The sequence below is a fragment of the Chelonoidis abingdonii genome, chromosome 7, assembly GCF_003597395.2.
Source record: "Chelonoidis abingdonii isolate Lonesome George chromosome 7, CheloAbing_2.0, whole genome shotgun sequence".
Taxonomy (NCBI): domain Eukaryota; kingdom Metazoa; phylum Chordata; order Testudines; family Testudinidae; genus Chelonoidis; species Chelonoidis abingdonii.
In genome coordinates, this window is record NC_133775.1 from 109838114 (window position 1) to 109854654 (window position 16541).

Below are 16541 nucleotides of genomic sequence, written 5' to 3' on the forward strand. Positions count from 1 at the left end.
CATTGTTAAGGCAGCTTTGCTATGTTGCCATGCCATTAAACTGCCAGAACTCAGGGGAGGCTCTGACTCTGTGCCCAGCTCCTGGGAGCTGCAGGGTTGGAGGAGCAGGGCTAGCTGGGCCCAGTATAGTCCTAAACCCCTTCCATCCCAGTGTGGGGTTTGCTCACCCCATCCCAGGAGCCCATCCCCACCAATCCCTTGCTGTTCTCCCAGGCAAAGACCTTTTCCTTCAGCTTTGCTCAGGGTCTTAAGTGGGTTCACTGAGAACACTCAGCTGGAAGTGAGTCAGATACAGGGAACGTGTCTGGGGTTTGTGTAGGGATTTCTCTAGGAGGACAGGGCATAGCAGGAGGTGACTGTCTCATTTAATGCCTGTGACTGGTTAGGGAACTTTGTGTTCTCATTAACTCCAGTCTGTAAGCTGGGGATAGCCCATGTGAGACACGGGAGAGCAGAGTCCCTCCTGGGAAAGGGGAAAAAACCACAGAGGTAATAAATTCTGCTGAGTTTGCTTTATTGGACATGCAGGGGGGTAGTCAGCCTTGGAAATGGAGGATGAGATGAGAACGTGGCTCCATGCAGGGATCTGCTGGTGGGAACTAAAAGTAAATGGGGTTCAGCTCCATATCAGTGCTCAGCACCCTGAGGATTCAGTATTCTCCATCATATGCAAAGCAAAGACTTCCAAGGTTTTCACTAGGGGAAAAAGAGAGAGACACAGAACTGAGGGCTGCAACCCATGTGGACAATGAGGCCAAAGCTTCTGTCAAGGCCCCATTATGTCAAATCAGCAGAGCCCTTTTGCTGACAGGAAAAATTAGACTGAGTTTACCCAGCCTCCAGGAGGTAAAGACAGAGGGGCACAGGCAAGGGCTTGAAGTACATCATAATTCATTTTTATGAATAACCCATTTATTCTGTTACTTACAAGACTGCTTTGCAAAAGAAGCGTTTGTTGCTGTATGTTCTGCCATCAGTGCCACAAACAGGGCTGTACTCCCGGATGCAGGCAGATGGAGGCCTCTGCAGACACCCTACAATCATGTTAATATCAATGTCAGTGTTATTGTCTGTGTTGCACTAGTGTCCCGACGTTCCCTGGGTGCCGGGCGTGCTGTGAACACACAGGAAGGGACAGTCTCTGCCCTCAGAGCTCACACTGCCTATCTTCCTGGTGGCCGTGGTTTGTGAGTCTGTGAGTGCTGAGCTCTGCAGATGCTCTCTCAATGCAGCCCAAGGGAGGAGATGTCATGTATATAGACAAGGGGTTGAGCTCTCCACATGGATTATGAAATCCCCATTGAAATGGTCACTGAGGCTATGAACCAGTACAGCGAATGGTCATTCCCTATACCTAATTCATCATATCTGGTTGGTCATCTAAGTCAGATGCACATTTGGAGCCCCCTGATTGGTTCATTGAAACTTTTGCAAAAGGAGGATGGCGTGTGCCAACTAACAAATAACAAATACTCTTGTTACGAACGACACTCGTCATTCTCACATGATCACAGGTGTTGGCATGAAGAACAGCAGTTCCCCAGCCCTAATGTAAACAATCCCACATTACCGGATACTCGTAAGTAGGGCAAGAATGTGATTGTATCAAATACCCTTTGGGGGCTGCAATAAATATTAGTGCGGAAGGTTAAAGTGCCCTGACATACCCGGGTGAATTCAATGTAAGCCTTTGTCAATCGTGTCGCACCTGCAGAGGAAAGCAAGCAGGTTATTTACATTCTACCAGGTGTGTCCGGGGCTCTGTTGGTTGCGGAGAACCACCACCTTGGGTCCCAGTCACATTCAGCTGTTCTGTTCTGTGGCAGAAACCAGCATATTCCAGGGTCCACATGCCCTGCCCCTCAAGCCCCTGCCAATCTCTTTGTAAAAGCAGCTTGGAAATTCGATCAGGGCAAGAAGGGAGGGGAAGCGGCCACGTGGCACCAGCATGCAGCCAGTAGCCCCGTGTCCATATGTTAACTGGCACAGGGAGAGCTCCCTCAGGCAGTCCCGAACTAAGGCAGCCGATAGGTCTGCTGGGATCCAGAGGAGCAGGATGAGTGGTGGTTGTGCTGCATGGGGCAGGAAGGCAGCACAGACCCCATGCAGAGGGACCCTTTTGCCCCTTGTGCACCAGGAAGATCATGGCTGGGTTCAGGGTACAGGTCTCTGCCATGAGGATCGGGAGGGATGTGGGGCTGCTGTGGGTTATGGCACAGTGGGGCACCACATGGCCCCAGTGCTGCTGGGGGGAAGTGTTGGGATGTTCCCTTCTCTGCTCTGGAGCACAGCGTAACCAACCCCAGGCTTTAATTTCATGATTCCGGACACCACAATCACAGGATTGGGATAAGGATGATAAACGGGGCAGGGGGGATTTTGATTTGCCTGCTGGTGCTTCATCCCTTAGTCGTGACATTTCCCAGCTTGTCTCTGAAATCACAAGGGCAGAAACTCGCATTTTTAAAGAAAAGCCGAGACTCCCCATGTCCAGTTGAGTCCAGGAGCTGGGGCTTTTAGAGCAGCAACCATGGCAAGACTCATCGGGGGAATCATGGGGCACGGCAGGTCAGCCGGCTGGGAGCGGCTGCAAGGGTGAGGCTGGACCCCGGCTGGGGGACCTGCAGGCCCGTGTGTGATGGTCTCTGGGATGGAGGGGGATATTCCTGGCACTGGGCTGAGGAACCCCCCATATCCTGCTGTGTCAGATGGCCTCGAGGAGCTGGGCTGGGAACTGTGGCGTTTAGCAGTGGTTTGTGGTAACTTTGAAGACCTTGTACCCAGGGTACAAGGTTGGCAGGTTATTGGTCTGCTGCACAGGGGGATGAGGGCAGCACGGACCCTGGCCAGAGGGACTCCACAGTCTCCTGTGCATCATGGAGGAGACGGATGGATTGTGCAGCTCGTAGGTCTCGGGTGGGGGCAAGGTTGGGCGGAATGTGGGGTGGTTGTTGGGGAAGGGCACACCCCACAGTGTGGATCGACATGGCCACACACACACCGGGGCATGGAGAAGGATAAGCCCTTTATACCCTGACAAGTAGCCCTGTGACCTGCATTTGGGTTGTTGATCCTATATCCTCCCATCCCTTGGTGTTCTCCCAGGCAAAGGCCTTTTACTGGGGCTTCGCTCATAGTCTCATGATCTGGTCCATGGAGAACATGCAAGTCTGGAAGGGAGTCAGCTACACGGCACATGTCTGGGGTTTGTGTATCAATTTCATTTGTAGGAAAAGCCATGGCAGGAGGTGATAGAATAATTGCCAGTCTGTGGCTCTCTTAATGCATGTGACTGGCTACTGCACTTTGTGTTCTCCTTAACTCCGGTCTGTAAGCTGGGGACAGCCTGTGTGAGACACGGGAGAGCAGAGCCCCCCTGTGGAAAGGGGAAAAAACCATAGAGGTAACAAATTCTGCTGAGTTTGCTTTATTGCGCATGCAGGGGGATGGTCAGCGATGCTGTCAGGAGCCTTGGAAATGGAGGATGAGATAAGAACGTGGCTCCATGCGGGGATCTGCTGGTGGGAAATAGAAGCAAATAGGATTCAGCTCCATATCAGCGCTCGGCACCCCAAGGATTCAGCATTCTCCATCATATGCAAAGCAAAGACTTCCAAGGTTTTTACTAGGGGAAAAAGAGAAAGACACAGAACTGAGGGCTGCAACCCATATGGACAATGAGGCCAAAGCTTCTGTCAAGGCCCCATTATGTCAAATAAACAGAGCCCTTTTGCTGACATTAAAAATTAAACTGAGGAAGTCAACCCAGCCTCTAGAAGATAAAGACAGGTGGGTGCAGGTAGGGACTTGAATTACATCACAGTTGTATTTTGTTTTTTATTAATGGGCCATTTATTCTCTTACTTACTAGACTGCTTTGCAAAAGAAGCATTTGTTGCCGTATGTTTTCCCATTACTGCCACAAACAGGGTTGTATTCCGTGGTGCATATTTCTGGAGGCTTCTTGTACTCACTGCAGAAACCCTATGAAGAACATTAATATTGCAATTAGTGTTAGTGTCTGCATTTCACGAGTGGCCTGACACCAACTCCCCTGAGCCAGGCTGGGCATTCTCTGAACATAGAGGACCCTGAGAGCTCACAGTACCTAATCCTGTCCCTTGTCTCCACTGACGTTCTCATTAACTGACTTTCCAATCCCCTTCTCGCTGCCAGGAGGAGCCGAACACGTCTCCCCAGTGTAAGAGATGTTTCTGAACCCACAGCATATGGTGTGTGAGCGAAGGGGCATCTCCACAGGCAGCTGATGCTCAAATATAAAACTTCTCATGCTCTTGTCACACCGTCACCACCTCTGTTCTGTCTCAGTTGCTCCCTGTGTCTCCGCCAGGCCCATCACAGACTGCCCCGTACAATAGCGTATGGAATTCATCACCCTGACCACATGGCTTACGTCTACTCAGCAGTGAGATGCCCCTGGCTAGCTCAGGTCACCTGACTTGGGCTCAGACTGTGCAATTGCTGTGTAGACATTCGGGCTTGGGCTGGAGCCTGAGCTTTGCTACCCCACAGGTGGGAGTGTCCCAGGCCCCGAACACCTCCATAGCCATTTTTAGCCCTGCAGCCCAAGCCCCAAGCTCGAGTCAGCTGATCCGGTCCAGCTATCCCAGGCCCTGGGTCTTTTGTTCCAGTGTAGACGTACCCATAGGTTCTCAGCCCCCAAGATCGACTCTCCCCTGGCTAGGGTACAGGGTAGAGTCTGCTCCTGCTTTGAGCCATCTTTCTAACCCAGAGATCATGGTATCTGTGATGCTGCAAAATATAGACTGGGGAAAGTGACTATTAACGAACAGAGAGAGTTTGACTTACCTTACCAGCCTTGCCAGCTGCATCTGGAACAAAACCCAGACAGAAAAGACACAATGAAGGGAAATGCTGGAGTCAATTAAGAACATTCATCCCTGTGTAGGACAATGCATGCAGCCTCCTAACCAGCATGAAGTATTAGCAAGAAGTGTCATGCTTACAACAGTACTGCCAATGCATCCCGGAATGATGTTCTCTTTTTTTACAAGAGTGTTACACTGCTGACTCATATTTAGCTTGTGATCCACTATGACCCCCCGATCCCTTTCCCCAGGGCTCCTTCCTAGGCAGTCATTGCCCATTTTGTATGTGTGCAGCTGATCGTTCCTTCCTAAGTGGAGCACTTTGCATTTGTCCTTATTGAATTTCATCCTATTTACTTCAGATCATTTCTCCAGTTTGTCCAGATCACTTTGAATTTTCATCCTATCCTCCAAGGCACTTGCAACCCTCCCACCTTGGAATCATCTGCAAACTTTATATGTCTTCCCTCTATGCCATTATTGAAATCATTGATGAAGATACTGAGCAGAACCAGACCCAGGACCAATCCCTGTGGGACCCCACTCAATTTGCCCTTCTAGCATGACTGTGAACCACTGATAACTACTCTCTTAGAACAATTTTCCAACCAGTTATGAACCCACATTATAGTAGCTCCATCTAGGTTGTATTTCCCTAGTTTATTTATGAGAAGGTCATGCAAGACAGTATCAAAAGCCTTACTAAAGTCAAAATATACCACGTCTACCACTTCCCCTCATCCACAAGGCTTGTTACCCTGTCACAGAAACCTATCAGGTTGGTTTGACATGATTTGTTCTTGACAAATCCATGCTGACTGTTGTTTATCACCTTATCATCTGCTAGCTGTTGGCAAATTGATTGCTTTATTATTTCCTTCATTATCTTTTCGGATACTTATGTTAAGCTGACTGATCTGTAATTCCTCGGTTGTCTTAAGCCACCTACCATAAAACGCCACCACATGTTGGTCTCATCTTCAGTTTTTGAAACGCAGGCCCCTGCCACTTCAGTCTAAGGACTCTAAGATGCCTGCTCTAATAATACCCTGATGTTCTTTCAAAGCTAAACCCAGCCAACAGAGGCCAAAAAATGTTCATTGACATCAGTGGAAGCAGGATTAGACCCAAAACTATTCACAACAAAAATGGTTAATGGCTTTGCTTTAAAAAGCCTGCTATGGAGTAGTACATTTCAGCAGTATTTCATACCACAGCCACCTTTCTGCCATTCATTTATCCTGTGCTGCTCTGGCGCTGGCCTCTGACATTGGACTCCATTTCAGGTATCTTTGTTGTTCCCTGATCTCTCTTTAAATTTGAGAGGTTTCCTGGCCCTGCTTCCTGGCCCTGCTCATTAGTGGCTCTATTGGGAAACATGTGATCTGGGTCTTCAGCAGTCACACTGCAAAGAGGCAGCCTAGCACAATATAGGTTGCACTGTTCCGCATTGCCTTTGGGAGCAGCCTGCTTTGTCACTCTCTGGTTTTTGGGTTCTTGTACATTTGGGTTCTGGATTCTAAGATATAAATTCATATTACATTGCAAGCTTCCAGAAAGAGAAACTTATATTTTTATCAAACACCTGTTTGGATGCTGTGAACATAACACTGCACAGTCCGCCATGTACCCCACCAAGGCTGTCTGGTTCATTCATTGACACTGTGTGAAAAAATTCAAAAAAACTAAATGTGTTTCAGCAGCTGTTTTGCAAGATCCATGACCTCACCAATAGCCAAAAACCCTAAGCAGCTATCTCCTATCTCTCTCCTTTATATGAGTGTGTCTTCAAAATTAAGTCATAGCAAAGAATTGCATCAACAATTTCTCCAGTGTAATGAGATGTTTCGTTCTGAACATCTGTCTCTGTCTTTTAAAGAAACTGTATCCAGTTCACTAAGATATCAACCCCTCATGTGAAGATTATCTGAATTAATGAGATATGGATAACAAGGTCATCCAGATTACAAAGTAGGGATTAAAAAAAAGTATTTGGAAAGGATCTAAACCCTCTTGTTTTCTACTTTGGCAATGCTGTACATCTAGTCATGCTAATTAAGTTTCATTGAATTGAATTAATTCAGGGCATAAAGCAACTCCTAAATAACAGAAGTTAAAAAGAAACTTTTCCTGCAGGCAGCTTTTGACAGCTTCTCTTTCAGCCAGAACCATAGATGAGAAGAAATTCAAAAAGAACGGGGAGTCTATGGATGTTTGGTTTCTAGGGGCTGTGACTCTTTTCAGCTGCCTCGGTTTCTGGCAGAGTCAGTGACATTCCAGCCCAGACAGAAACCTGGGAACAGCCCTTCCAAGCTCTGGGATCCGTGCAGGGAGGTTAGAGCTCCTGGAATCAGCCCCTGTGGGGATGTGCGAATCCCTGTATAGATCAGAGTGAGGCTGGCCCCCACCTTTTGGGGGGGCAGAGGTATCAGGGCAGGGCTCAGCACAGGCTACAGCCAAAATGACTCACCCGAGTAGAAGCAGCAAAGTGCCAGAGCAAAGAGCAGGACGGCCCGTTATCTTCATGGTGGAGGCGTCTCTCTGGTCTGCACTGGGCTCTTGGTGCTCTGCTCCCTCAGTGAACCCACAGACAGAGCTCCACTATATATAGGGTGTTGGAGAACCTACCTTCATTGTGGCATCATCCTAAATAGTCATTAACAATTCCCAAAACTGGAAGCAAAGCCCTCAAGGGAAATACCAAGCTGTGAACAATGTTTCATCCTCAATAAGATTCCAGGATAAGTTGGAGGAGGTTACAAGTCACACCCTTGATTTGGTGAATGATTGACCAGTTATGTGGCCTGAGTGCTTACCATGGGGCACATGGGCACCCAAACCCGGATATTCCTGATTGTAATGACTGTGAGTGCAGAACATATTGGTCATGCTGCTCATTAATGGCACTGACCCAAGAAAGCACCTGACATTTACTGTGTTACCAGCCTCTTTTGGCCAGATTCTGCAGTGGTCCCAGCAACAGAAGGCAAAGCTGACCTTAAGCGACTGCCACGCTGTCCTGATCTTGCAAGTGTTCTGCCCGCAGTCGGTGCCTGGCTTAGCTTAGAGGAACGAGAGGGCAGATCTAACTCATTCCACTGGCCTGTGACCCCAAGCAGCCGTTTCCAAAGTCGTGAGATTCCAGGATCTTGGTTCTGTCCCTTTCCCCAGCTGTGCTCCCTGTGGCAGCTGCAGTGCTGGGGGGACCCAGGAGTTGATCTGGCAGCTGGAGATCCTCGAGCACAGGGGAGATACTGCTGTGCCCAGTGAATCCATTGTTAAGGCAGTTTTGCGATGGTGCCGCATCTTTAAACTGCCAGAACTCAGGGGAGGCTCTGACTCTGTGCCCAGCTCCCTGCTCAGCCAGACGTGAGAAAATCCCATCAGCATCTTCTCTCGAGCCAGGTGGCTTTTCGGAGATGCTCTTGCCTTTGGGTCTGCACCTTCTGAGCAACCCAGCGACTCAGCCCTGTGCTCCAGTCTATTGGGCCACTTTGTGGGACAGGTGTAGCCCAGTGTTGACTTAGGGCCCAGCCCTGCATGATGCTGGGGAACCTCACGTGCAGCTGAGAGCTATTTAGGATTAAACCAATCATACTACTATGAATGACTACATCTCCCTGAACCGATCCTGTTCAGCTTCACCATGGCAGCATGAATGCTACATTAAACGTTGGGACTTACCAGCTGGGGCTATCTGAGTCCCCCAGTGCAAGTGGAAGGACATGACCAGAGATTTTTTTTCAGCATTTTCCAGTCCAATGTTCTGTCTTTCCATGTTGATGCTCCTTGAGGCCTCAGTGTCCAGCAACCCAGTGGATAGCAATTCTTTGGAGATGAAAATGTCTTTTGCATGTAATTCCTCTTCTCTGTATGTTATAGTTTGACTGCACAACTTCCTTTCCTCAGAGTTGGGAGGAGAGATATTTTGGGTGTCAAAGTTTGTGTTCACACCATCCTAGAGGTGATATGGGAACTGTAGAGAGATCTTAATGTCACTCTCTTCCAGGAATTGAAGCAGGGCTTCCTAGGAGATGCTGAGGTACCGACAGTGTGTCTGTGCACATGCACAACTACCAGTAGTTCTTGGGGCATAAATCTTGGAGAATGGGGAGGGAATTCCTGCTTGTCTCCCATTAGAAGCTCAAGACCCAGTGGACTCCAATACCCTGGTGATGGTCAGGAAGCAAATGCCTAGGCTTGATAGACAGATGGACAGACAGAGAGACAATTCTTCCGGGAAAAAAATCAAGATGGTGTCCAGAACAGAAGACGAAAGAGGAAGAGTTCATCATGGTGAGTAACTGGTGGCTCTTAGACACCCCATATAACCTGCAGGTTTGCATCGAAGGCTACAGATGATAGTCTCTTGGTGATATGGAAGTAGTTGGGAGAGCTCCTCCACACATGGTGTCTCCATCAGTACAGCAAGTTGAAGATGTTCTTGTGAGCTGTCCTTCTTGCTTATTTCCAGCCAAGAGGAGCAAGGGAGGGCAGCTGGTGATTAAGTACCAGCATAGCAGATGCTTCCCGTATTCAAGTTTCTTGCCTTCACAGAGGCCAAATTGTAAAGCCATTGTAGACACTGTCATGTCAAAATGTGCATGGCATCAAGATGGAGCTGTGTGCCATCTCAGCTTCTGGCCATGTGATGTAGCCTTGCATGCTTGACAGTATCGGGTAGCTCCTCAAAATGTGCAGGACCTCTCGATTTCAGCCTCTGTTTTGATGTGTATGACAAACCTTTTAAAGTATGCCCTGCCTTGACTCCCTCGGGGTACACTTTGACAGACACAGGAAGCCTATCCAAATATGTCCTGCCCTGGTTGTCATTCTCCGCGCCAACAGGGCAGAGTTGGGTGCGTTTACTGAGCCAGAGATTTTCAGCTTCAATCGCCCTTGCTGAGGACATTAGGAGAGAACAAGGAAGAGATTTGTGCTGTTTCAATGAATCCATAAAAGCAGAGCTGGGTGCCCGCTAAGGTTGGACGAGACATCAACGTGCCTCACACACACGTTTTAAAATGAGGAAATGGAAGGTGAAGGCAAGCAACGCACGCCCTGCACACACACACTCCTCTACCCAGCGACACAGGCCTCACTGCTAGCAGCAACACCATGGGCCCCAGAGAATGTAGCCCAACCATCCTTTCTTCATAGCCCCGCCCTGCTTAAAGATCTTCTGGGACACAACACAAACATTCCCCGGCTAGCAAAACCCATTCCCTGTGCCCCTTGCTGTGCCTTGGGTTCAGATGAACCCAAGAGAACATTACAGGTGAGGCGTATGACAAAACACTGTTGTATTGCTCTTTTTAACAGCTCTAAAAGGCATTCACATTCTGCCCCAGAGAACGGAAGAAGCTAGCATTAACCACTTTCTCTGCTGGCTAACAAAGACACAGAAAGACTCAAGTTCTGTTGAATAAGGTTCTTCTTTCTAAAACCCTACCTGCCCTTACCCTGCGTCAGAGAGCCGGCATACAGATAAATTTGTGGTTCCATGGTGTGGACAAATTGTCTGGGGTCTGGATGAGAGGGGCTTCCTGGGGGTTTCACCTCCATCTCCCACTGCTCTCATATCTCAGCTCATGGCACTATCCCCTGCCCAGGTGCCGTGTGCTTGGGTAAGTGGGAAATGCCTGCGGAAACAGAGAGCAAAGTGCAGGGGGGGGGACCAAGGCCTGACTGAGACCTCAGTTCCCAGCGTACCTGCATGCACACCCTGCACATGCTCGATCCTCGTGGTTAGAGCGCTTTGGTCATGCTCAGTAGAAAAATGGACATGTTTTCCTGCAGTGCACGTTTTTGTCATGATGCCTCATCTCCTAGCCTGTTCTGCTCTGGTGAAGTTTTTATAAACTTTGGGAAAAGTTCCCCTACCATGGGAGACCATTTCAGCAAAGGTTAAGAGCATTCTTGGCTCCACTAGCAGCGATAATTATATTTCAAAGAAGACAAGCAAACTCCAACTTTTAAAAGGCACCAGATTCAATTAAAAACCCTGCCAGAGTTTCCCATCAAAGGCGAGCAGAGATGTGTGACACTGGGTAATCCAGCCAAACTCCAGAGGTGTGGTGCTTTGCTGCTCCTCATGCTGTCATCCCTCTGGAAACCACATCCACACCTCTGCTTCTGATGATAGCGTCCTGGAGTCTGCACTGCCTCACGCTCCTTCTAGCAGTGACTTCATTTCTACTGTGCCTAAATGCTAGGCAAAGGAGCAGGAATGCTCTGAGGTGGAGAAGGGAAGGGTTACGTCTCCTGCTCTCCTCCTCTTTTTCCTGCCTTCAGAAGGTGGGAAGCCACATCCTGCTATCTCAGTCAGAGACAATGGTTGAGTGTCATACCGTGTATCTTTGCTGATCCCCAGAACTCAATGCAGCGGGAAGTTCCTTCACCTGTTCTCCAGCAGGTTCACTCACTATCCCCATCTCATCCTCATCGTCCGACTGATTCCTTCAACCCTTCCCACAGAACCAAGGAGACGGTGCTGAAAAAGACTCCTTCTGTAGCTTCTGCAGAGGCTGGAAGAGTTGCGACCATGATCAAGTCCTCATTAGAACAGAATGAGCAAAGCCTGTCCCAACTAGCAGACTTCACAGAAACAACAGACACACTTCAGGAGCCCATTGAACACGGCCCTGCCTACTTAGCTGAGTGGAAATCAGGGGGTAGGGGAGAAAAACTCCAAAGAGATTTGGATGGGGGTAACACTGATTTGGGTTGGTGATGTGAAATGGCCAGACAGAAAAACACATGGAATATACGTAAACAGATAACCTGGTATCATTTGTCATTTCTTTCTTTCAAATAACTCATTCAGTGTGTCAGTACATTACAATCCATTGGAACGATGATCAGAGCGGAGATGGGGGTGATGTTATGCTGGAAGATGTTAATAGCAGCCATCAATCACAAAGCTGGTTAAAACCAGTGGGTGTGCTAACCACCCTTCTTTCAAAACAGCAGAGAATCCTGTGGCACCTTATAGACTAACAGACGTGTTGGAGCGTGAGCTTTCGTGGGTGAATACCCACTTCGTCAGACGCAGGTAGTGGAAATTTCCAGGGGCAGGTATATATATGCTAGCAAGTAAGCTAGAGATAACGAGGTTAGTTCAGTCAGGGAGGGTGAGGCCCTGTTCTAGCAGTAGAGGTGTGAAAACCAATTTGGCCCTAATAGGATTTAATTCAGCAGCACATTTTATTTGCCATTTTTTTAAACCCCTTTTACAATATACATTTGCACATGTCTAGGAAAATGCACATTTTTTTATACTTAACTTCCAAAAACATTAGCCATATTAATTTTTTAACATAAGGTGTAATACTGTTTGTTTGTTCTTGCAGAGTTTTCATGTACCCTTGATAGTAATGACAGTTGATTACCACAGAGCTATTTTTAAGGCTCGTGTGTTTTAACATTCGCTTCTTTGTGTTTGTGCATCTTACACATCTGCTGTTGCTCAGAAGGGTCACTGGTGATTTCTTAATCTTTCCTACAGCTCTTGAATCTGCTATTGTTACAAAGACCAACACAACAAACAAAAAAGACCTTCAGATCTTTCCCTATTGTTCCTGATTTTGAGTTGCCCTATTGAGCATGACTTGTTGTTTTTTATTTAAAAACATTTTAAATGATTGAAGAATAAGGTACCTGGGTAAATGCCTAAATCCCAAAGGCAACAGCTAATTACCTGGGTCTTCAAAGCGTCTGGTCAGTTTGCAACTTGAATTAAGCGTAGATATTTCTGGATAAAAACAACAATTACCAATTTTCTCACACTAGCCAGGGTTTATACACAAACCAGAATGTGTGGTTAGATTCTCAGTGTTACATATTTTCCCCAACAGAAAACCCAAATAGATACAATTTTTTTCCTTAACAATTTTTTTACACTGCTTTGTTTTACATGGCTGTATAATACATATATTTGAGGATTATTTACACGCACTTTCTGGAAAAGGGCCCATTTTCCCCAGAATCGGCTGCAAAGAAAATCAGATCTCTCTGCTTTAACATGGTCCTTTTTACATTTCCACAAAGTTTAACCCTGCTTATCTTTCAGGCCTCTGTAGATTAACTTTCCACTTGTTCTTACATCACATGTTTATGTCCCCAAATGACACCTTTATCACCCGAGTCACCTTTTAAGCATTGTTCAGGGGTTCATCCTGCATTACTGCTTTTCTTATTTGACACATTCCCTTTAGGGCTTTTCACCTGTTTCTCAGATTATCTGTGCTTGCCTGCCTGTCTGGACCCTTGTCATAATGGATAGGTAGTTAAGGGTTAAGTTCTTTTACCTAAAAGGGGTACCGAACAACCTGACCAGAGGACCATCAGAACTGGAATTGTTAAGTCAGGGGCGGGAATTGTATACTCGGGGTCTTTGTTGTTTCTTAGCGATGAGGAAACAAGTTTTCTAATTCTCCTCCTAAACTTCTTCTAAACATCCTGTAAGTACCCAGGAACCGCAAAGTAACTTCAGCTATATGTCTTTGGGGTGTATTCCGTTATGTAATTTGTTTGTGGTGATTGGACTATCTTTTAAATCAGATGTTTCTTTATATTTTTTATAAGCAAAAGAGCCTGTATTGAGTTCTTAAGCAATGATTTGTTTATATTTTCTTCTTTTTTCTATAAAGTTTTCTGTTAACTTGTGAAAGTTCTTTTCCTAGGGAGGCAAAGGGAAAGCCAGGCTGTGGGCTATTTTCCTATTTGGGGGTCCAGGAAGAGCAGACTACGGGGGAGAAAAGCGAAGAATTCCTCTCTGTTCTCTGGGGATACAGTTTTCCCGTCCTGGAGCAGGCGGGTGGCAAGAGCCAGCTGTGGTATTTGCATTCGCCATGTGTTCCTGAGGAGTCAGAGCGGGTTCTTGGGTCACACAGCAGTGTTAGCCGCGAGGCAAGGCCGAGAAGAGAGGGAGGGGTTTATTTTCCCTCTTTTGCATCCAGGATTGGGAATCTGGGTGTTCCCAGCAAGGGCAGGGTTGGGGACACAGAGGGAGGAAGGGGCGGGATCAGGCCCCTAGATTAATTCCTGATCTGGGTGGCAGCTAGAATATCAAAGCTGGTAGTGAGCTGGGGGAGTATCAGGTAAGCCCCAACACTTTGGACGCCAAAAGGTCGCAGGTTTGGACAGGGACCAGACTGGGTGGACACTAAAGTCAGGTCTGGACGGACGGCTAGATTAACCACAGACCATCCTCGCTTTTTCCAATTGAACCATTGTGAGTGCTGGTGGTCATGTCACAATTTTGAAAGAATGTTCAGGAAACGGGACCAGGTAATAGGGTGGGGCTACACTTGCGCTGTCGGGCCTGATACGCCCTTCTAAACGCAAGCGTCCTTGTTGAGGAGCCCAAACCTTCCTGCTGAAATTGCGGTTATATATGATGTCGTAACACCCTAAAAAAGAGTGCTTAACATAGAGATAACAAATCAGTTTTTTTTTCGAGGCTCAGACATGAACAAAAGGGACAGCAACACTAAACCACAGCATGCACCCACCACCGACGGACACCAGAACACTCAGCACACCCACTACCACCACCCCACCGCCCCAAGGGGCTTTTCTTGTCCTTTTTTACAATGAGATGGAGTCATGAAGGGGATGATGTAGGGATCTCATCCAGGCGGTTTTGGAGGAACGGAGTAAAGAGGCGGTGACGCTCGGTCTGGTGGATGTGGAGAGAGGGACGGCTTTTAATAAGGGTTTTATAAACTATTTTGGGATAATTAAGAGAGGCATACTAGCTATCGTGTTTGATTCTTGCTCCATTACGATTTGCCTCTCCCACACCACTTGCATGAAAAACACAGTTCCTCTCCTGTGTAGCCAATTATTGTTTTCAGTTGGCCGAGTTTGTCCTTTAACGTCCACTCGTCTCTGTCTTTGTCTTCCAAGATTTTAACAATGAAGTGAGGCGGGCGGCGCCAACCTTTTTGAATCTTCGGGTCCCCCCATTTGGAGTGATCGTTAGGATCTAGACGTTTTTCCAGAAATTACGGGAGTCTGGACCCTATTTACAGGAAAGTTCTGGACCCTCATTGCCCTAAATTAACAAATTAAAATCTAAGCCGGCATTATTAGAACTGTCCCAAACTTAAACCGTTCTGGTTTTTTACCATCCAGAGGAGGACTTCACACACCGTCACAAAAAAGAAGGAAATTTGCCGGCCCAGTTTTTTGCAACACACAAAAGTGAGCCCAACAGAGCTTACTGCCTCAATTGCCTGCTATATTCACACCAGGGGTTTTACCCAAGGCACTCGGCTCATTGCGGCGCGGCGATTATGATTGCAGCTCAAATCTGAGCTATAGACTCGGTGCATCCATCACCGCGGTCAGCGTCCGACAGCCTGCTAATCGTCCCTTCCGGTCCACCTCACTCAGACCACCTGGGAGACAGAACCATTGGATCGGCCGGATTCCCCAGACAGAGACGGCACTTCCAGACCTCAAAAACCACAGAGGACGGGTGACACATTATGACACATGATACAGGACAGTCCGTTCAGGTCCGGACAAAACACAGACAAATGATGGAACCTGACACAGAGCATTCCTGATGTAGATCCAGGATCCCACTACCACGAACAGAGTGAGAAACCACAGTGGGGCAGTAGACTCCACTGTGGGGTCCTCCCGCCTGTGCACCTTTACACGTCTAGGGAGGACGCACTGCGGACCAAATGCCCCTGTGCCAGCTGCCACCGGGTCCATTCCTACAAACGGTCAGGATCAACACAGCCCCGTGAAGACGGTTGCCATCTCGGTATAACCTCCCCAAAATTGTCAGAATTTGAACTCAGGACTCACAGTTTGTCAGCCACGTCTGTTTTATCGGATGCCTTAGCACAGCCTTGCTGATACACCCAGATAATGTGAGCACCATAACAAGACACAAACGTTTTATATTTATACAGATAAAAGGGGGGACATTTTAGCAAGATAACAAAGAGGCCAGAATCTGGATAAGTTTCTGGGCTAGCCATGCATAACTATTTATTTCACTTCTTAACTATTACCGGATCTTCCTGTTAATGGTTTCGCCATTAGCACCCTTGTTATGCCTAAATGTTTCTTTCCTGCACCTGTATTATCAACTTTTCTTATTCTGCTTTAAAGGTACATACAATATTTCTTTTAATCCATTCTATTTTTACCAATATAATCTAATATCTACTTTCCACATAGTAACTCTAGCCCTCAGGAACTCAAATCCATGCAACAAACCTCGTGACCAACTCTGGCCCACATATCTTACACCAGCACACCATCACCAGGACCGTAACAGATCCATGGCCATCGACACCATCACTGGTTTCATTCACCTGCACGTCCACCAATGTTAACTATACGCCATTCATATGCCAGCAATGCCTCTCTGCTATGTACATCGGCCAAACTGGACAGTCACTCGGAAAAGCATAAATGGACACAAATCAGATGATCAGGAATGCAATATACAAAAACCTGTAGGAGATCACTTCAACCTCCCTGGCCACACTATAGCGCACCTTAAGGTGGCCATCCTGCAGCAAAAAAAAACTTTCAGGACCAGCCTGGTCAAAAGAAGAAACTGCATGAGCTTCAGTTCATTTGCAAATTTGACACCTATCAGCTCGTGGAACTCAACAAAGACTGTGAATGGCTTGCCAATTACAGAACCAGTTCTCCTCC

General features: G+C 47.3%; 1 protein-coding gene across 1 annotated transcript; it reads right to left on the reverse strand.

Annotated features, from left to right (window-relative positions):
- Positions 1-3425: 3425 nt before the first annotated feature.
- Positions 3426-7376, reverse strand: LOC116836693 (ovomucoid-like). The gene is given in 5 exon segments (XM_032800473.1): positions 3426-3625; positions 3869-3984; positions 4831-4853; positions 7321-7361; positions 7363-7376. Coding segments are annotated over 5 exon segments (240 nt in total). The 3' UTR covers positions 3426-3579.
- Positions 7377-16541: the final 9165 nt, after the last annotated feature.